Source organism: Balaenoptera musculus, chromosome 3 (assembly GCF_009873245.2).
Source record: "Balaenoptera musculus isolate JJ_BM4_2016_0621 chromosome 3, mBalMus1.pri.v3, whole genome shotgun sequence".
NCBI lineage: Eukaryota > Metazoa > Chordata > Mammalia > Artiodactyla > Balaenopteridae > Balaenoptera > Balaenoptera musculus.
This window is the reverse complement of record NC_045787.1, coordinates 159,362,055-159,384,445: the sequence shown is the minus strand read 5'-3', so window position 1 is coordinate 159,384,445 and position 22,391 is coordinate 159,362,055. Positions and strand designations below refer to the sequence as shown.

Genomic DNA, 22,391 nt, shown 5'->3' with positions numbered 1-22,391 from the left:
AGCGCCTCTTTGCAGCAGAATGCCAACTAATAAATACAGAAGAAGCAACATAGTTGGAAAAATCACCACTTTGCAAGCATCATAGCAAGTTTAGATTCACGTAATTCTGAACTCATCTGTGGAGGCTAGAACTAGCGGGTGATCATTGTGACTGGTAACAGGGTGGCCACACAGTCTCAAGTGTCCCCCACAGATTACTTACTGATTACAAAGGGGAAACAGTGACTTTTGCGGGGAGAAACCAGGCAGACTCTATCTGAACTACTGTCAGGTACCTCGGGATACGACACACTGGGGAGGACCAGCACGGCTCCTGTGGATCCTCCCCCATGACGCACAACTTGAACCTGATCGCAGAGAACAAGCCGGCAGACCAGCCCGCTGGGGAACACCATTCAAAACAACTGCCTGGAGTCTCCAAAAATGTCAATGCCGTGAAACACAGGGAAAGACTGAGGAGCTGATTCAGAGTAAAGGATGCGAGAGACATGACGACTAAATTCGACACGTCGTCAGAGACTAGGTCCTGGACCAGCAAAGAAACATGCTATAAAGGACATTATTGGAACCATATGGATTCTGTATTAGATAATATTATTGTATCGATGTCAAAATTCCTAAATGTAATGATTGTACTTTAGTTGTATGAAAGAATGTTCTTGCTCTTAAAGGATACAGGAAGTGTTTGGGGACAAAGAGATGTGATATCTGCAAATTATTCTCAAATGATTTATCATTAAAATAATTTTAAAGCTATATATGTACATGTACATATATACATACAATACATGTATATGTACATATGTGTGCATACACACACTGAGAGAGAAAGCACATAAATATCATAAAATGTTTTGTAATTGGTGAATCTAGATACGTGGTTCTCAAAGTGGGTTCCCAGAGCAGCAGCAGAAACCAGGAACTTGTTAGAAATACAGATCCTTGGGGCCCTTCCAGGAAGCTCCTGAATCAAAAATTCTGGGGAGGGCCCAATCACTTGTATGTGAACAAGCCCTCCAGGTGGTTCTGCTGCACACTCCAGTTTGAGAACTTCTGTTCCTGATCAGAGCTTAGCCAACTATGACCCTTGGGCTAAATCCGGCCCTCTGCCTGTTTGTGTAAATAAAGCTTTATTGGCACCCAGGCACACCCATTCATTCACGTGTTGTCTGTAGCTGAGTCCATTCAAGTTGTGACAGAATCCCTCTGAATGGCAGACCTGAACATACTTACTACCTGGCCCTTTACAGGAAGTCTGCTCACCCCTGGGCTCCATGAAGGACCTATGGGAAGTTCTCTGTGACTTTCTTCCAACTTTTCTGTACATTTGAAGTTATTTCCAAATAAAAATTAAGAGAAAATCAATGCCTTTTTTATGTGAGTGTATTTATTTTGAAGGAGAAACGGTGGGTTTTAAGTGGCAATTATATTTTCTTTCTAATAAACGTTAAATAAATGCAGGGCTATTAAGATTTTAAATGATGGGCCACGGCCCCGACCCCGCACAGAGGGGTACTGCCCACCGCGGGGACCACTGGTGCCCCTTGCGGAAGAAGCATGCCCACAAGCGCTCTTGTCACATAGAACTTCCCCTGGGTCCCCCAAGGGACGTGGAACCCCGGGAAGAAACCGAGAATGGAGGTAGAAATTGGAAGAGGCAGGGGGAAAGGCCAGTTGTGGATGGTGGCCCTGGCCAGGCCGAACCCAGGTGGGTATGTTCCGGGCCCACGGTTTTAGAAGCCAATCTCACCTTCTCGCTGACGGGCCTCAGGTCTGGAGTGACAGTGAAGACGCTGACGAGCACTGGAAGAAAGGAGATAGGCGTGTGGCAGCTCCAGGCCATGGCTGGCCCTCCCCCCGGCACGCACCGGCCACTCACCTCGGTGCTGGGGCCTGTACACCGGCTTGTCGGTCTGGATGAACACAGAGGCTCCCCGGCTGTCCACAGTCACTGAAGTCTGGTTGTGGAAGAAGGGGCCCTCCTCTGCCCACCAACCACAGCCCCACACCTTCAGAAGAGCCTGGCCCCAGAGGCCCGTGGGCACCTGCAGGCAGAGCACAGAGCTTTGGGCAGGGGGTGTCACCCTGGAAGGTACCCAGGTATTGGGAAAGCAGCATGGAGGTCTAGGGCAGGGGAGCACACCCGGGGGCAACTGTGCACCCATGGGACACTCAGCAGTTTCTGGAGATGTTTTGGGTGTCACAGCTTCGGGGAGCAGGCGCTACTGGGCATCTGGTGGGTGAGGCCAGGGATGCTGTTCAAGACCCTGTGATGCACAGGACGGCTGTGAGCAGCGCTGCGAAGGAGAAGCACTGGTCTAGCTTGACAAGACAGAGCCTTCTCCTCTCCTGACACTGCACGCTTGCAGAGATATTCTCATCCCTGTAGAGCTACAAGAATTATCTCCCATCTTACCCAAATGCAGTCATAGCTGGTAAGCTGGGAGGTATGGAGACCCTAGCCCCTTCATATACATATATACATATGAATACATGTATGCATATGTATGTATATTTTCATACTTCATTTATGGATATAATGTATGTGCCTCTGTGCTTTGTCTCCCTGTAAACACTGCACACACATTATACAATCCCATTTATATGAAATGTCCACAATAGGCAAATCCATAGAGACAGAAAGCAGATTAGTGGGTACCAGGAGCTGGAGGGAGATGGGGAATGGGGAATGACAGCTAATGGGGATGGGGCTTCCTTCTGGGGTAATGAAAATGTTCTGGAACTAGATAGGGTTGGTGGTTGCACAACAGTGTGAATGTTCTAAATGCCACTGAACTGTCCACTTTAAAATGGTTAAAGTGGTAAAAAAAAAGTTGATTTTTTTTTGGCCACCTAGATGGATAAAACAAACAAAAAAAATACTCACTGCAGTCTTAAGGATTCACCCTGGAGTTCAAATTCTTCTAGGGCAAAATTTCCAACATTTAGGGAATGGAAACTACCCTATATAATTCCCTCATTTTTTTTTTTTTTTAAGTCATGAGCAGAACACCCGTGCATGTGAGTCATAACCTATAGAAACTCCTTTTGTGACTAAAGCAAACAAAAGTCACGACTCTGGATGTGACCATGTGCCATGAATGCGATGCTCGCGGCCATCCCTGGGTGCCTGGCGGGCGGACGTTACGTGGTCATCAGTTCACACTGGGAGCTACAGCACCACCTGTTCCTAAGACCATCCAAATGCGGGGGTGTTCTTCTCCCAGTTGTTCGTCAGCATCCACCTGTGTGGTTGCTCAAGGGGTGAAAAAGTCCTCGTCACCATCACAGCAAGCAACCATGCTAAGTATCCTGGTGAATTATCTGACCAGTCTTCACACCAGTGTGCCCATTTTATGGATGAGGTCGGGGCATGCCAGGACCTTCTCCATCCTTCCAGCACCTGGCTCTGGCTGCCTCTCTTGTCTGCTCTGAACAGCAGCAGAGGGACCCTGCCTGCCTGCCTGCCCACCTGCTACCCTCAGGGTGGGGCGTCTCAGGACTCTGGGGTCCCTCCTAACTGCAGTTAACCTTGAGAACCTTTAGGACGAACTTGAGGATAATCCCCTTACTTTGATCCCCAAATCCTTACCTGCCTTTGTTTCTGGAAACCACTCAGCATCAGCCAAAGACCTCCGTGCAAGGAGGAAAAAACCCCAGGCCACCCAGGGGAGCAGGCATGGACAGGTAAGGAGCTGGTGGGCGAGGTGGTGGGGGGGGGGGTGTGTGAGCTGTGTGCCAGCGGGGGATCGTGGGTGCTGGGACCAAGAAGCTGCCCCTGAGAACAGAAAGGATCAGATGTGACCTTTGGGGACATGAAGTGACCCGCCCCGGGTCTTGAAAGCTGCAGAGCTGCCGTTCCCAATCAAGTCTCAGCTCAAAGTGGCGCTCCTACCTGGTCCTGCACCTGCCAGCCCTCAGAGGTCTTGCCGGAAGGTTCTGGATTGAGCTGATCTCCATCCCCACCCCTGACCTCAGTGATCCACATTTGCTCCTTTAGCATCAGTGACAGCCAAGGACTCAGGGGCCGAGATCCAAGCAAGGGAGACGGCCAGGCAAAGTTGGCGTAGCTGGCAGCTGAGTACAAAGGTGGGGGATTGGGGCCCAGCTAAAGAAAGAGGGCGGCTGTCCTCTGGGGAAGGCTGTGTGGAGGGGCCAGTCCTACGGCAGGCCGATCCACCGCCCTGATGAACGCCCAGCTCCCCGCCCCTCCAGACAGGGGAGGCCCCTGGGGCTCTGGGTGTGGGTCCCAGATTACCGGACTCCGTAGGCATCCACCAAACATACCCGAGAGAGAAGCCACCAGACTCACTAGACCCTGAGTTTCCGACACATTGTTGTGCAGATGGGTGATGGAACTATAAAGGCATGGCACACGATAGACACCCATGGTTGGTGGCGACAGGTATCACGATTCCTCTCCTAAATGGAAACCATCCAAAGCAGAGGGATTCAGGTGAAGGCTGATTCCACAGAATGGAAATCTCCCTCCCACTCCTCACGGGAGCTCCTGGCTGGCTCCACTCCAGGCCACTGGCTGCCTCTTTTTGCCTCCTTCCTGCCCCAGGGCTTTTGCACCGGCGGTTGCCTCTGCCTGGAATGCCCCGCCCCCAAATTCCTGCATGTCGGTTCCTCCTGGTTTCAGCTCAGAGGGGCCTTGCTGCCATATAAAATGTGACTCTACCCCCCACTCCTCAGCATTCTCTTTCTCTGACACATTTTAAAATAAAATGTTAGAATTTGATTAACATTTAGTGTCCTAAAATAGGACACTTGCTACTCTCTGAGGTGATCATGTTTATGTAATTGGGGGTTTACCGTCTGACCCACCCCTTTGCCCAGCACCAATAAGGCTGGTGGCTGAGAGCAGGGAATGTGGCCAACTTCCTGCTTGAAACTGAATAGATGCTTAAGACATTTGTTACACAGATGCACGGGTTAAGTCTGAAAAATCGGAATAAAACAAACATCACGAGGCTTTAGGTATGCTTTCTTGAAAGTTCCATCAAGGGCCTCTTACCGGCATCCTCGCTGCTGCACAGATGAGAAGGATGAGACACAGACTGGGCAGAGCCTGCCCGTGGCAGTCAGTGGCAACACTAGGTCCCCACAACACGGGTTTCCAAAACCTGTACCCGGAAGCACTCAGGTCCCCAAGGCAGACACGGCTGGGGTGTGGGTGGGGTAGTGGGCAGGGGGTTCCTACACCCACAAGAGCAGCTTCTCTCTTGTCTGAGGCCCACACCATGGTTCCACAGAGCAGAGTTTCTCAACTCAGCCTTGGCACTACTGACGTTTAGGGCTGAATCATCCTCTGCGGTGACGGGGACGGGGGGCGTCCCCGTCACTGTAGGGTGTTGAACAGCATCCCTGGCCTCCACCCACTAGATGGCAGTAGCACCCTCACCCCCAGCTACCATAACCAGAAATATCTCCAGACACTGCCATTGTCCCCCAGGGTCGGGGGGGTGGGGTGGGGGGGAGGGGAGCATCCTTCCCCACCCCCCAAGTTGAGAAAGGCTCATCCAGAGCTCTTCTAAATGCTAAGGATCCCAAGACCCTTTGGAAAGTCTGCAGTCTAGGGATCTCCTGCCCTTCTCCCAAAGTTATATGGCCCTTTACTGGTTTCTTATACAAATCCACAGCATCTAGCCTGTGAAGAGTGCCTTCTTATGTGCGGTGGCCGGGCACAGAGCATAATCTTAACCCCGCTGGGGCAGCCCTGCTTTCTTTCTTTCTTTTTCTTTTTGGTAAGTAATATGCTTTATTAAAAGTACTTCTCTAAATAAAATATACGAGGCTTTCTTTTTTCCTAAGTAGTTCATCTGTCAGTGGATAGGGCAGCCCTGCATTCTGATTCACAAGAAAGCAGATCTGCTCACAGGAAGCCGGTAGGGGCGGCTCTAGCCTATTTATCCAGGGTTTTCCAAATGTTGACATCTGGGGCTGGCTCATTCTCAGTGGAGGGGCCGTCCTGTGTATTATAGGATTTGAGCAGCATCCTTGGTCTCTACCCACTAGAAGCCAGTAGCAACCTCCATCCCTGCCCCCCAAGCTGTGACAACCAGAACTGTCTCCAGACCCTGCAAACCTCACCCATGGGAGAGAACTCTAGAGAGGAAATTCTAACATTGACAAGAGGGCAGGAAGACCACTGCCCCACAGCAATTAGACACTAATGATGCATCCCATCCCATGGAAGAAGAACCGTCTCGGACTTCGTTCTAATTACTGGGAGAGAGCACATTACAATTTGGAATGATTCTCTACTTAGCCCATCCTTTCAGGGACTCCTTTGAGCATCTGGTAAGCGTTAAGGACTAGCTAACCCAGAAAAAGCCGACAATTTCAGGGCTTACAACTGCCTTGAAATCCAAGGACTCCAGTTAAAAAACCCATGTCAGAGAATGACCTACCTGTAGTTTGGTATGTAAAATAATTTTAAAATAATAATATTCAATGCCAACAAGGCTGCGGGAAATTTGGTCTCTAATGTATAGCTGGTGGTGCCATGCACGTGCACTGCTGTGTCTTCCAAGACACAACAGGACCCAGCAAGAGCCTTGGATCCTAATTTGGTAGTTCTTCTTTCAGGGTGTTCAGTCTAAGGCAGGCATCCAGAACGTTAACAGCTTTACGCACAAAGATGCTCTCAACTTTTGGATTACATTATCAAAACCCTGAAAACAAGAAAAAGATCTAACCATGTACAAGCGATGTGTGTGTGAGGGGGAGGTGTTAGTAAATTAGTATATAAAACAGATACAGTGGGATGTTATTTACAATAGGATGCAATTATAGTGACTTGGAAACATGGACGTATGTTTATGCAACGTGTGAAGAGAAAATGGCATGACAGACCACAATATACCCTTTAACTGCAACTATGAAAGAAAATGTCTTTATGTGGACAAGGATTTATGGGAAACATGAAAAAGTGAAAAGTATGAGGGATGGGATTATGGGTGAGTTTTCTCCTTTTGTAAACTGTTTTTTCCTTCATTATTCTTTTTTTTTTTTTACATCACCATTAATGATTTTTTTCACAACACATGCAACTTCTCTGGTTCCATTCTTTATTTCCAAGGTAGGGTTTCTGATTTTTAAAATTCATAGCTTACCTTGAGTTTGATCGTCCCTTTATCTAAAAAATGAAAATAAAATGAAAACAGTTAAATCAGGAGCTGTGTTTTCCTGCCTCCTTGAGCTGCAGCCTTACAAACAGGGGCTCTCTCAACCCACAGGGATTTTCTGCGGACAAACACACACCCTGGGTCATGCTGGTCTGGCCTGGGCTGGGATCGGCAGAAGTGAGAGGTTTCCTCCAAGCTGGAGAGTACTGAAGACTGGAGGGGATGGACAAAGCCAAGCTATTCAGGGAAAGGTTGGCCAGCCTGCATACTTTATTCACTTCACCCCTGGCCCCTGACCAAGGTAAGCTGTGAGGGGAGCAAAGAGAAAACTCCACGGGAGAGGAACAAGGAGAAAGGTGGAGAGAAGAAAGAGGAGCCTGAGGTCCCCAGTGGACCTCACTCCAATGGATCTAACTAGTCGTCCATCAACCTCTCTCTTCTACCCAAACTGAGTCATTTGTCGTCTGACACTTCTCCAGGCTCTTTGGCCTCCAGGACTTAATTAGGCATCTACTGTTGTTGCCTCCCAGTGTCCATTTCCCCCATTTCCTGCTAGCAGAAGCCCGATTTTCTTGGAGGAGCCCACCTACCCAACTCCTAATTCTTAAGGTTTAGTGGGTTCTGCCCATCTTCCCTGAGGCTCTGTGCAGATCTACATAGGCCTTCCTCCTAGACACAGTGATTGGTTCAGGGTTGAGCACATGTCCTAAAATGGGCCAATCAGCATGGGCCATCCACCTGGTCACAGGACTTGGTTCAGAGTTGAGCACATGACCCACATCGGCCAATCAGCATAGGTCTTCCCTCTGGTCATGGGGATTGGTTCAGGATTGAGCACATGACCCAACATGAGCCAATCAGAGGGAATCCTGGGACTTTCCCCAAAGGTCCTGTAACTGCCATTCCCTCCCTGCTTTGGGGAGACACAGGCACATCCAGAAGTGGAGCTGGGAGACTGGGCCAGTGATGCCAGGGGACTTTTCCAGTTATAAGAGCCCATAAACCCTCTGTTGCTGAAGCCAACCTGATTTGGGTTTCAGGACTGGCCAGTGGAGTCGGGACTGCCCGCACTTCTCCTGCCTACCCAAGTCTCCCTCTCCCAGGGGACAGAGGCTGCCTTGTTGGCCTTGGGAGACCTGACATCATCTCTCGGTGTCTCCTGTGGCCGCACCACACCCTGCATGATGAATGAGTTACCTGCCCTGCTGGACTACAGGCCCTAAGGCAGGGGCCTGCTCTCCACACTTTGTCCAAGAGGCCAACGCTGCTGTTATCTGCAGTTTACAAAGGAGAGCCAGGGAGAGGCTGGCTGAGGGCCTGAGCTCAGCTCAGTGGCAGGCTGGCTGTGAGCCCAGCTCCGGGTCTAACACCACAGGGGTGCTAGAAGCTCAACAAAGGATCTGAAAAGGTCACAAGATTCCCTCTGGGCCCCCTTCCCACCTCTAGCCAAAACTGGCACGAAAGGGTGCCCAAATCTATCCAGATCTGCACCCACTGAACCTGAGCTGCTGAGGAACAAGGCACTCTGATTTCCCAGACTGGGCAGGTGGCTTCCCCTGCTGGGCCTTACTCTCTCCATATGTAAAGTGAGGAGAATGCAACCTGTCTTCCTACTCCTGCCAGGGTTCTGGGGGTGGAGTGGGAAGGAAGCAAAGCAATGCCGACACTGCCTGAGCCCTAAAGACCACTTTGCAAAGCGAGGGGAAGGCCTGGTCAGGCACCCCAGGGACCTACCCAGGATGGCTCCCTGGCTCTGCGCCACCGCCTCGCCCTGGGCCACCAGCTGAGCATGGACCATGACTTCCCTTGGGGAGTTAAAGATGGTCACACTGATGACTTCCTCCACTCCTGAGCGGAAGACGGAGGGTGCAGCGATCAAATAGCCCCTGCAGAAGAGGAGAACCGCAGTGAAGGCCAAAGGTTCTGACCCATCCCTAGCCTCACTGTCACCTGGCTAAATCAGGGTGCACCCTAGGTGGACTCCCACCTATGCCTGACGACACTCCGATGGCACTGTCACTTTATGTGTCCGTGTCCCCTACCAACCTGTGAGCTCCTTGAGGCTTGTTCACCTTTGAAGTCCCCCCCGAGTAAGTAAGAATCTGGCTTCTCTGGATCTACCCGGAACCACACCTCCTTCGATCTCTGCATTATAGCCTCTGGACTTTTTTCGCAGCTCCTTCTGCCACAGGACCTTTGCACATGCCACACCCACAAACTAAAATACTCTCCCCTGTAGACTGAGTAACTGGTAGGATCCCACTTCATCCTCAAAGCCACCCGTGAGACGTGCTAACATCTCCCATTTACAGAGTCAGAAATTAAGCCCCAGAGAAGCCAATTCATGTGCCCGAGTCAGTGAGAGATTAGGCTACAAACCCAGGCAGCCAGACTCTGGAACCCAGTGGAAAGAAGCAAGGAACTACCTGCAGCATTAATTTTAAGAATAAGACTCTGAAAACAAACTAAATGGCCTGAAACAGGAAAAGCACTGTGAACAATGGAGTCAAAACAGCTCTCTCTTTCTGAAAAGACTCAGCTTGACTGTGAAGACATTTCTGGAAGAGAGGCGTTATTATCCTGTTTTCCAGATGGGAAGGCTGACCTTGCAGAAGGAGAAGGAACGTGCACCAGATCACACAACCAGGCAGGGGAGGGCCCTGGGGTCCCCTTATGGCACTGGACCTGGAGGCCTAGGTCCTCCCCACCTGAGCTCCTGCTTCCCCGTTATTTTGCAGCCTTAGGTAGAAAACCACAAAGGCTCATCCATAACCGCGGGACCCACTCACAGTGCAATGGCAAGTGCCAGGAGCCTGGCAGCAAAGGCAGCACGATTGCAACGGTGCAGAACTACAGGCACCAGGAGGAAATAGGAGAAAGGGAAAACACTGGGCAAACACTGAGATCAGGAGAGATGTTTTTATTTCTCAACATCCTCTCTGGGACAACCCCAGGTCCACACACAAAAGAGATGAATTTAGACCCTTACCACACACCATACACGAAGAGGACCTTCGAGACATGCCATGCACTATATGACTCCAGCACTGATAAGAGTGTGCAAAGACCCTAGTTTCATGGGTGCACTGCCCAGCAGTGGCTGGACCCAGCAACAACCCTGGGGTCCGATGTTCTGTCTGACTCCAGCACCGACAAGCGCCTGCAATGACAGGGTTCCTCTGTGCAGTGTCAGGCCTTGGCCATGCACAGAGCATACATTGATCCTGGGTATGTAACTGCACCAGCCGGAGCATGCAATGACCCTGGGTTTCATGGATGTTCTGTCCGGATCCAGCACTGACCACAATGTGTACTGACCCTGCATCCTATATGTTCTGTCCCACTCCAGCATCAAACACAGCATTCAATGACACTGGGACAGACATGTACTGCCTCAAGCATGGGAAGACCCTTGCTTCATGTGTGATGTGCACCATCCAGCTCCAGCACTGACCAGAGGGTGCAATGACCCTGAGGTCCCCTGTGCAGTGTCTGGCCTCAGCAGTGCACAGAGCACGCAATGATCCTGGGTACGTAACTGTACTGTCTGGAGCACACAATCACTCCACATACGTGATGTGTACTATCTTAACTCCAACACCGACCTGCACGGGCAATGACCCTGGGTTCCTGTGTGTCCTGTCCCACTGCAGCACGGGAATACGGCCACCTTCAGGACAGAACCTTTCTGCCCAGCTCCCAGATGACCCCCAGGGCCTCCCACATAGCACCTGCTGCATGTGGAAGAGTACTGGGGGAAATACACAATCCACGTGTTCACTTTCCTTGGGCTCTTCTAAAGCCCGTATCCAGATCTGAGTTAGGGTCTTCGCTCAAAGGCCCAGCGAACCTGATGGAACCAAATTAACTTTCCCTGCGACTCAGGAATTACAGCTGTTGGAGTGCTCGCCAGCCAATCACTGTCTACCTGATACACCCCTGCCATCTGGGCTGACACTGGCTTCCCATCCTTTGGTCCTGGAAGGTCCCATCCTGGGAAGGGTGGTATTTGGTAAAGTGTAGACAGTATGGGTCTCACAACAGTGTGCAAATCCATGGGGCTTTCTGGCATCAGGCATTCCTCACACTACAATCAGATGGATCATAGAAGTGGGTGTCCAGGGCTATTCCTAAAACGGGATCCTTCGGGCTGGTGAGCCATGGCTCTGGCTTAGAGGTCGGCTAATCTGGACCCCTGGGTTGGTTATTGTGTGTCTCCCAGCACAGGCGTTCCATTTGACTCAACAGTAGGTAAGATCCCAGGGCAACTTTAGTCAGAGGCAAATACTCCTGAGAACTGTTTAAAACTCTGCAACACAGGGACTCTGAACTTGGTCCTTATAAGGCGGGGTCTCTCATGGAGGGCAGGGTCATGCTTCGTGCTGGGGACTGTCCTGTGCATGGCAGGACGTGTAGCAGCATCCCTGGCCTCCACCCAGTAGATTCCAGCCGCATGGCCTCCCCCTAGATGTGACAACCAAAAATGCCTCCGGACATTGCTGAATGACCCCAGGGAGACAAAAATCGCCCCTTGGCTGAAAACTGCTATTCTGAGGGATGTCAGCTCTGAAAGCATCAGGTCAAAAGTTTGCCGGGTTCCAATTTCACAAGGCCCAGGGGAGGTAAATCCCATGGTTCCAATTGCAGTATGGTGTCTTACTTTTCAAACTGTGATCCAAAGGGGCAGCACAGGAGGTGCCTCCGCCCACCTAGTCTCACTGTTGACCTGTTTTCTGGGAACTCCTATACAAGGGCTGCTTGAACAAGGCTCAGAAAGGCCGGTCTGCACTAAACGGCTGAGCTTGAGCAGCTGGAGGCAGGCCCCCACCCAGCCCACAACCCCGCAGGGCTCACCCAAACTTGGCAGGTCTGCGAATAGTCCCTGTGAAGCCAACTCATGGGAAATTCTCCTTAGCAGCTAGTTAATTCACCTCCTCACTGTGTCAACTCACCAGAAGCTCTGTAAGCAAACTTCAAGAAAAATGTGGAAGCAAAATAAACACTTCCTCCCCACCCCACGCCCTCCCAAGGAAAACGGAACGGCAGGTCTCTCCTTCCATTTCTCAGCCAAGACACGCACCTCTTACCTTCAAGCCACGGACAACTGGAAATCGCCACCCAAGAAGACAGCCCTGGTCACACCAAGGGAGCGAGGTGGGATGGGGGGGGGGCCTCGCCGCCTTAGCTCTGAGGAGTCCCTGTACCTCCACGGGGCCACTTCTGAAGCCTCAGGCTGCCCTCTTCCCAGTCCGACTCGTGGGGGCTAGGGGGTCAAGATTCTAGGTCCCGCCCAGCCCGGAGGCTGTGTGGCCTTGGACAGGTCGCTGCGTCTCTCTGAACCAGACCCCGCGACCCCCACCCCGAGAAGGCGGCCAGCCTCCTCCGTCGCCCGGGGCTACTCACGGGGCCTGGGGCTGCGCAGCGCGCACGCCGTCCCGCGGCGACAGCAGCAGCACCAGGAGCCGGAGCAGCGGCCGGAGCAGGGCGACCCACATTTTCCGGCTCCGCGGGGCTGCCGCGCCCGGGCAGGGGGCCGGGCCGGGGTCAGGCCAGGTCCGGGGTCCGAGCGCGGCCGTCCCCGCTGCGCCGCCGGGGGCCCTTTGTTCGCAGCCCCCGCGCAGTGCGCCCGGCGCCATGCGCCCAACTCCGCGCCCGGCTAGGCTGGGGCAGCGGGGGACCAGCCCCCTCCCCGGACCCGCCTTGTCCCCGGACCCGCCCCGCTCACCCCCTCCCGGCCTCCCGCCCCGCCCCCTCTCCGGACCTCGTCCCGCCCCCTCCCCCCGCTCCCTTCCCGGGACTCATCCACACCCCCCCACACCGACTCTCCCCCAATCTCTCCTGGGACCCGCCCCGCCCCCTGCCCGGATGCACCCCCAGACCTGACCCATTCCCTGACCTTTCGTCGGACCCGACCCATCCCACTCTTCGCCCCACCCCCAACCCGGCCCCGCACCCTGGGACCCGCCCCCTCCCTGGACTGTCGCCTTCCGAGCTCCCTGCCTGGCCGCCTCCCCACCGCCCCGACCCCGCGGACCAGCCCGGCCCCGCCCCGCCCCGCCCCACGCGGGGGCCGCTCGGTCTCCGCGCAGCCTTCACCCCGCATCTCGTCGGCACCCGCCACCTGCCCCAGCCTGGACCCTGCGACCTGTGCAGTGCACGCACAGGAGGAGCTGAGCCCTTTGGGGAAACGAAGGCTGGCCAAGGGATGAAACTTCCTGACCCGCAGCTTCCCCCAGGCGCCTGACTGCCGCTCCTCACTTCTTCCCTCTCCCCACCTCCTCCATCCGCAAATCCCCTAGGCCAGGCCCCTCCCTCTCTGGGCCTCACTTTCCCTTCTGGCAAACAGCAGGGGTGAGACGGCACCCCTCCCTCTCTGAGAGCAGGGTGCCCCCTCCTGCCCCTCCCAGTGTGCCCAACTCAGTGATGGCCTCACTGTTGTAGGTCCCTCTGGAAGGGGGCACCTCCTTTTTATGTCATGTCCAAGTCCTGTCCCTCCTCTAGTTACCCCCCAACTGTCCCAGGTGGTCCCTCTAGTGAGGACCCCTGCAGCGACGAGGGCCTTACTTCTAAAACTCTAGAGCTGACCACATGGCCCTCCTGCCCCAAATCCTCCCGGCTCTCTATTTATCCAGGCCAAGTCCAAACACCGGGCTGCCCTGAGGCTGCCCTGATGGCTCCCACCCCATCCTAGTTCCTAGGTGCCCTGTGCCACCCTGTGCCGATCCCCACTACCAGCCTTTGCCCAAACCCTGCCCCTCTGCCCTCCTCCTTTGCCTGGCCAACTCCTGCTTCTTCCAGGAACCTCCCTTGCGCCCTCCCTGCCCTACGGGCATGGTGGGTCCTCCAGGCAGCCTCTCCCACCAGCCCTCTCCACGGGCTTTTGGCCAAGCCCTGGCCACCCAGTGAGCACCAAGCCCTGGGCGGGCAGTGGGGACTTCAGGACAGACAGGATCTGCTGTCCTAGATGGCGGAGGGGGCTGCGCAGGGGCCGGAGTGGCCTGGGGAGCAGCCGCAGTGCCGAGAGACCAGGCGGAGTTGCCAGCCTCCAGTCCCAGCCACACTGGCACCGAGCAGGGTGGTCTAGCGTAATCCCCATAATTCACGTCTGCCAAGCCCCTGCGCGCCTCCCCTTGCTCCTCCATAAACCAGGCTCCACTCTCCAGTCTCGCGAGGCCAGCCTCCTGCCCCTCTGTTTTCTCCCTCATCCGCTGAGCTCTGGCTGCACAGGCCTCCAGGGTTCCGTGGATGCCGACTCACTACCACCACCACCTCCTCCAGCCGAGGTGCCAGCTGGCCCCTCTGCCTGGGATGCTCTTCCTCCTGCATCCCAAGGCTGGCCCCCCTCTACCTTCAGGACTAGCTCTACCGTCCCTCCTTGCCTGACTACCTGTAAGATAAAGCCTCAGATTTCAGGTCCCCAAAAGCCTGAGCTCCCTGCTCCTGCCAGATCTGCCCCCACTCAGCAGGAGAGGCTGAACCCCACCTGGCTAGTTCCCCTGTTGGTCAAACCAGCTGCACGCCACCGAGTCCTAAGCTAACAGATTTCACTTTCTTGATTTTTTGTTTTTTGTTTTTGGCCGAGCCCCATGGCTTGCAAGATCTCAGTTCCCTGACCAGTCCTAACAACTGGCCCGCCAGGGAATTCCCTCACTTTCTTGTTATTCAAGTAAGCCCATCACGTCCTCCCCAGGGAAGCAGGGGCACCCCGCCCGCTTGTTACTACAAAGCCTGCCTCCCACAGCCTCTGGCTGTCCACCCCGCTCCTAAGTGCAACCCTCATGTGGTCCTGCATGGCCAGCTGTGTCTTCCCCCCACCCCGCCCGGGGTTGTGAATATATGTAACTAACAGACCACTCTCTACCTCACCTGTTCAGTGTTGGGTATTGTGTGTTTGGCTATCTTGTACTATTTAGCATGAGGGATCCTTCCTTCCCTAATGGGGTGAATAAGAGGCAAATAGAACACCACCGTGCTCTCAACACCCAATTTAACTCGCTCCATGGTGCCCAGTACGGAGGCCATGATCTTATTATCCCAGTGAACCTACTTCCTGTCTGTCTCCCCTGGGGCATGAGCGCCATTTGCTACTGGATGCCGGGCCTCTGCTTTGAAGTGGACATCAGTACATGTGACATCCTCCCTGGTCCCCTGAGCTGCAGTGGGGAACTGGGGAAGAGTCCCACATTTGATACATTTCCAGCACTTGTGTGAGTCCCTGGTTAACAGAGCCATTATTAGAAATTGTTACACCAACTTTCAATTTAGTATATGATATTAAAAATAAAAACAGTAAGTATGCAAAAGTTATCAGTTCCTCATTATTTCACTACATCATACTATTCTCTGTGCTCTTGAGAGTATCCCTGACCTTTGTATCTGATGGTGAAAAGACTCTGTAATGATACACATCTCTTCCCATGTAGTGACTTCCTGCTGGCAGCTTGAAACTGGCCATGGGGGGAGTACAGTCAATTCTGCTCTAACACTAGTTTTGAAAACAAAAATTTGTTCCAACATGATGGATACATAAGGGAAGGATTTGAGCGTAATTTGATGGAATGTGGTATTGCTTATGCAGGATTTGGTCTGCAAGAAACACGGAGTGAATGCAGGAAATAGCACCCCACTGACCAGAGCCACATGGGAATATACAACCCCTGCCACACACACACACACACACGCACATACACACACACACACACCTTCAACATCTACACTCTCTGAGCTGTTAGGAGCCACCCCGCCCTCCCCTGTCTGGGATGACAATGTCCCATCTCATTTCAGCAAACCTCCTCCTGGTACCTCTCAGAGACACGAAGGCTACAGCCTTCCCACACCACATCCACACATGAACCTCAGGTCTTTTCCAAGGTCAAGTGCCACATGTGCTGTAGTATTCATGTCATTCTTAGGGTTTAACGTGTGTATAATGGTGCTATCAGTTTTTAGTAAATGCCTATCTTTTTAAAATGTGTTACTGACAGTTTTTTTTTTAATTTATTTATTTTATTTATTTATTTTTTGCTGCTTTGGGTCTTCGTTGCTGCGCGCAGGGTTTCTCTGGTTGTGGCAAACGGGGGCTACTCTTCGTTGCGGTGCGCGGGCTTCTCATTGTAGTGGCTTCTCTTGTTGCAGAGCACAGGCTCCAGACGCGCAGGCTCAGTAGTTGTGGCTCACGGGCTTAGCTGCTCCTTGGCATGTGGGATTTTCCCAGACCAGGGCTCGAACCCATGTCCCCTGCACTGGCAGGCAGATTCTTAACCACTGCGCCACCAGGGAAGCCCTTGACACAGTTTTTGAGTGTGGTGTCCTGACTCCTTTTTTCCATGAGCCCTGTGGTTGGTGTGAAGAACACAGTCATTTTCAAGAATATGTCAGGGAAGAACTGGCTGCTTTTACCCCCTCAGGAAGAGATTGCTAAATATCTCCTAGCTCACCAGTGATGAATGGCATAGCAGTCTGGGTCTGGGTGGGAGGACGAGGAAGACAGTCCAATTGTGAGAAGCATTTTGTTCTTCCAAGGAGCCAGCCTGGTCCTGGGCCCGCTGAGCACCCAGCAGTCAGGATGTGGCAGGGGATGACAGCCCCACCACCTGCAGGAGGTGGGAGCTGAGCACAGCATGGCCAGGACCCCAAAGCCAGAGGGGGAACAGGGCATGCCATGTACAGGAGTGGCTGTGGTGAGTGTTGTTTGCTGCTCAGGAGGACACAGCCAGTTCGTCACTTGGGGAGTGGCCAGTGATATTAATGAAGCTGAAACTGCATGTGACCTCTGACCCTGCTGGAAGGACATGAATGCGTCCAAGGTGACCCAACCAAGAGCTTTCACAGCTGTGTCATTCAAGGGTGGTGAATAGCCAGAAGCAGACTGTGTGTCCATCCATGGGACAAGGGACAAACAGATAAAGGAAGGATGTGCCATGTGTGATTGCCACAAATCAGGGGAGGTGGGGTATGGGGGTTGGGGGGAGAAGAGTAGCCAGAGAGAGGGATGCAGGAAGGCAATTTCAACAAGACCCAAGCACTTTCACCTCCTGCTGCCTGGGGAGCAGGAACCTGGAGGGGAGGGAAGGATGACTGGGGGGGATCTTCCTGCACCTGTGTGATCTCTTTCACCCTGTGTCCTTTACGCCCCCAGCATGTGAAGAGCAGAGGCTTTTCCACACAACCAGTGTGAGCCGCCTTCCCAGGGTGGACTTTGAGAAAGGCTCCTCCAAAGAAGATATACAAATGGCCCACAGTATGTGAAAAGATGTTCAACATTACTAATCAGTAGGAAAATGTAAACCAAAACCACAATGAGCTCCTACTTCACACCTATTACAATGATAGCATTTTTTTAAAAACTAGACAGTAACAAGTGTTGGTGAGGATGTGGAGAAATTGAAACCCTTGTGTATTTCTCACGGGAATGTAAAATGATGCGGCCATGCGGGAAAAAGTCTGGCAGTTCCTCAAAAAGTTAAACAGAATTACCATATACTCCACCAGTTTCCACTCTGGGATATATACCCAAAGACAGAGATTGTAAATAAGCAATGGGGCTAAATAGCAATGTTTTCACCCGAGATAAGGCATGAATTAGGTGTAGGTTTGCCAGAGTTAGCAAAGAAAAATACAATTAAATTTGACTCAGATAAACAACAACAAAAATTTTTAGCATAAGCGTAGCCCGTGCAATATTTGGGACACGCTTACACTAATAAATTTTATTTTTTCCTTATGTGGGATTCACATTTGACAGGGTGTCTTATGCTCTATGTGACATTTCTAACTGGGTGAGGACAGAGAGATAATCTTCATTATTATCTTTAAAATAATCTCAAAAAAGAAGGGAATGATTCCTCCAAAAGTTAAACATAGAGTTTGCATATGACCCAGCAATTCCACCCCTAGGTGTAGACCTGAAGACTTGAAAGTAGGTGTTCAAACAAATTGTACACACACGTCACAGCAGCACTCTTCACAGTAGCCAAAAGGTGGAAATGACCCAAATGCCCATCAATAGATGAATGGAGAAACAAAATGTGGTTCATCCATACAATGGAATATTATTCAGCCATAGAAAGGAATGAAGCACTGACATGGCTACAATGTGACGAACCTTGAAACCATTATCCATTATGCTCAGTGAAAGAAGCCAGACCCAAAAGACCACATAGTGAATGATTCAGTTTGTATGAAATGTGCAAAACAGACAGCAGATTGGTGGTTGCCAGGAACAGATTGAGGTGGATGAAGAGTGGAGAGTGACTGCTAATGGGTATGAGGTTTCTTTATGGGGTGATGAAAATATTCCGGAACTAGATAGAGGTGATGGCTGGCTGTGAGCAAAGATTAATGATGAAATGACACAAGGGATATTTTGGGGGTGACGGAAATATTCTAAAACTAGATTGTCATGATGTTGTAAAATCTTGTAGATTTATGAGGAATCATTGATTTGTATACTGAAAACAGGTTAATTTGATGGCATGTCAATGATATCTCAATAGAGCAAAAAATGGCATATGGAAATACATGCAAATATAGTTGTTTGCATATATATTTCTGAACAAGCAAACAATGTGCTTTGGGAATGCCCACACTGACAGGTCTTTGCTTCCTTTTGCTCCCTCCCTCTCTGGCTCTGTATTTCCAGCATCTCACGGAAGCCCCAAACAGCTCAATTCCACTTGCAGTTGAATTAATAAAGATCAGTAATGAGAAGGTGGATTTCACACACCTCACCTGGAGGTGCCCAGCCCAGGGCTCAGCACAGGTCAAGGAAAAAGCTAATCACGTGAGCTCTGCCATGCAGATTCCCTAAAGCCAGCTCCATCTGATGCTGCTTCTGTGCATGGTGTGTCCTGCTCTTTTGCATCATGAAAATGTCCAAGGAATTTCGCAGCAGTGTAGAGGGCAGACACACGTGGACAGAGGGCTTTCCAGTTGTTATTTGCGGTTACATTCTACAGCAGAGTGAATGCTGTTTGCAGATGCAACAACCGTTTCTGGGGTCTGTTAGTGTCCTGTAGCTGCTATAATGTAGGACCACAGACTGAGTGACTTAAAACAACAGGATTTCTTCCCTCATGGTTCTGGGAGCCTGAAATCCAAAATCAAGTTTTGGCAGGGTTGGTTCCTTCTGAAGACTGTGAGGGCGAATCTATTCCATGCCTCTCTCCCAGCTTTTGGTGGCCTCTGAAAGTCTTCGGCTTACCTTGGCTAATTGATACATTGCTCCCATTGTTACTGACTAGGGTCCTTGGACTCTTTAATCAATAGAAATTGATAAGAGGCCAGATGAGAAATTCAGGCAAGGCTTTAGAGGGAGCGAGAACAAGAAACAGGTGCCTTTGCTCACTCCCTGAGCTGGGGGTTAAGGGGCTTCCTTACATGGGGTGAGGGGGGCGGGCAGATCAGTGGGTTGGGCAGGAGGCGTAGTTTAGGTAGTCTGCCCACTCCCTTGGTGGTACTCTGTGCAGGGATCACGGGCAGTACCCTGCTTTTGCTCCTGGCACGTCAGAAGTGGCAGTTGGTCTGTGGCCTTTTGGTATCTTATTGTTTATAATTGCCTCTACTGCACACGCGTGCAGTTATGTTTAGTCCCTTATAGTTTCTTTGTATTCTTTTGCTCCAGGAGAACTTTGTCCAGGTGCAAGCACTGCAGTAAAGGGTCCCAGGTCCCAGTTCATCTCGCAATCTCTGCCTCCATCATCACATGGATTTCTCTCCTCGTGTGTGTGTCTGTGTGTGTGTGTGTGTCCAAATTTCCCTCTTCTTATAAGGACACCAGTCCTATTGGATTGAGGGCCTGCCCTAATCCAATATGACCTCCTTTTATTTTTTAAAAAAATTTTTTAGGGGCTTCCCTGGTGGCGCAGTGGTTGAGAATCTGCCTGCCAATGCAGGGGACACGGGTTCGGGCCCTGGTCTGGGAAGATCCCACATGCCGCGGAGCAACTGGGCCCGTGAGCCACAACTACTGAGCCTGAGCGTCTGGAGCCTCTGCTCCGCAACAAGAGAGGCCGCGATAGTGAGAGGCCCGCGCACCGCGATGAAGAGTGGCCCCCACTCGCCGCAACTGGAGAAAGCCCTCACACAGAAACGAAGACCCAACACAGCCAAAAATAAAAATAATAAATAAATAATAAATTAAAAAATTAAAAAAAATCATTTTTTTAATGGTATTATTATTTTTTAATTAAATTTATTTATTTTTGGCTGTGTTGGGTCTTTGTTGCTGCGCCCGGGCTTTCTCTAGTTGTGGCGAGCAGGGGCCACTCTTTGATGTGGTGCACGGGCTTCTCATTGCGGTGGCTTCTCTTGTTGCGGAGCATGGGCTCCAGGCGCATGGGCTTCAGTAGTTGTGGCGTGCGTGCTCAGCAGTTGTGGCTCGCGGGCTCTAGAGCGCCGGCTCAGGAGTTGTGGCGCACGGGCTTGGTTGCTCTGCGGCATGTGGGATCTTCCTGGACCAGGCCTTGAACCCATGTCCCCTGCATTGGCAGGCGGATTCTTAACCACTGTGCCACCAGGGAAGTCCCTGATCTCATTGTAATAACTGATTACATTTGCAAAGACCCAAACCCATTTGGACTTGTGATGCAAATAGGATCATATTCTGAGATTCTGGGTGGACATGAATTTTAGGGGGATCCTATTCATGCTGGCACAGGGACCTTTCAGCAAATAATCTTAAGTGATTTCTTAGGCCCTTCCCAGGAAGGGAGTAATATCTATATAAATTGAAGTCTGTGCATAAGTCCAATTTGTCAGTTCCTTGGCCTGAGTTAGGTTTGCCCCACTGTGTCATTCTGTTAGCCTCAGAGTACAGACCACAGCAACTGAAGGGCTGGGTGTGGGTGGGGGCTTGGAGCCAGGCCTAGGGGTCCCAACCCAGCTTCACATCTGGGGCAGTGCCAAGCAATCTGGACTTCGTTTTCCTTGTCCATCACATAGGGATAGTCATAACCCCACCCTCCTACATGCTGCTAGGACTAAACTAGGCGACAGGTGTGTGCAGAGAGTTTGACTCTGGGCCTGGCCCAGGAGCGGCACCCAGGAAACCAGAGCCGGTTCTGGGCTCCTTTCCCATGCCTCCACTTCCTGGGTCTCCTTCCAAAATCCGGAATCTGGAGAATGTGGGCCTCTTGTGCCGGCAACAGCATCTCATCCTGGGCTCCCACAGCTGATGGCTAATATTGTGGGTCAGTCATGAGCTGCAACCCAAGAGGGTGCCGGGATTCAATGAGGATTCCTGCAGAGAACGGGGTCCCACTGAACCTTGTGGCCTGAGAAGGCTTCCCCCTCTCCCCATCTCGGTTCCCTGGGCCGCCCTGTGTTCCCCTGGAAGGTTCTAGAGTCCATCCGAACTGGGGATGGATTTTGTCTGTTCTGTGTATGCCCGTGGCACGCTGGCAAGTGTATCTAGGACCATTTCTCTGTCCTCTCACTGCCTGCTTCCAAAGGTCCCAAGGTCCTCACCTTATCGCATTATGTATCTTAAGCATTTTAACCCCCTTGACCCAGTGTGCCCTATAAGTTCTCCCATTTCACAAACGAACAGCCTGGGGCTCAGTGAGAGGAAGCACAGAGAAGAAAGATGGCAAAAGCAGAGCAGGACAGAGGCTCAGGTGGGCCTTGGCTTAACAAGGGTGTGATGAAGCCCCCACCACCAGGACCAAGGCCAAGATCAAGGTCAGCTCCTGCCCCTCCAACCTCCCTCCCACACGCCAGACCTGGTCCCACCTCCTGGCCTTTGCCCAGGCTGTGTCCACTGCCTGACGGGCCCTTCCCCCAGCGTTATTCCAGGGTTTCTCTGCCCTGGCATTGCTGACATTTGGAGCTAGATCATTCTTTGCCATGGGGGGCTGTCTGTGCTTTATGAGATGCTGAGCAGACCCAGTAGATGCCAGTAAAACCACCCCCGGTTGAGAACCACTGGTTTAGAGGATTCCAAGCTTTTCACTTTGCAAACCAAATCCTTGGTTTTTGCACACAATACCCACCCCCTAAGAAAGTCATGTTTGGAAAGATGCCATCACGCTATGGGTTCTTTCAAGTAATGATTCACAGCCCTTTTTTTTTTTTTTTTTTTTTTTTTATTTTTGGCTGTGTTGGGTCTTCGTTTCTGTGCAAGGGCTTTCTCTAGTTGTAGCGAGTGGGGGCCACTCTTCATCGCAGTGCGCGGGCCTCTCACTGTCGTGGCCTCTCTTGTTGCGGAGCACAGGCTCCAGATGCACAAGCTCAGTAATTGTGGCTCACGGGCCCAGTTGC

At 51.8% G+C, this 22,391-nt stretch overlaps 1 protein-coding gene across 1 annotated transcript in view; it reads right to left on the bottom strand.

The window, feature by feature from the left end:
- Window positions 1-12,628, bottom strand: part of CPAMD8 (C3 and PZP like alpha-2-macroglobulin domain containing 8) — a 98,608-nt gene extending 85,980 nt beyond the window's left edge. The window contains exons 1-5 of the mRNA XM_036849441.1: window positions 12,537-12,628; window positions 8,868-9,019; window positions 7,122-7,144; window positions 1,880-2,045; window positions 1,751-1,803 (exon numbers count right to left, since the gene is read on the bottom strand). Coding sequence (XP_036705336.1) covers window positions 1,751-1,803; window positions 1,880-2,045; window positions 7,122-7,144; window positions 8,868-9,019; window positions 12,537-12,628 — 486 coding nt within the window. The remainder of the gene's footprint in view (window positions 1-1,750; window positions 1,804-1,879; window positions 2,046-7,121; window positions 7,145-8,867; window positions 9,020-12,536) is intronic.
- Window positions 12,629-22,391: the final 9,763 nt, after the last annotated feature.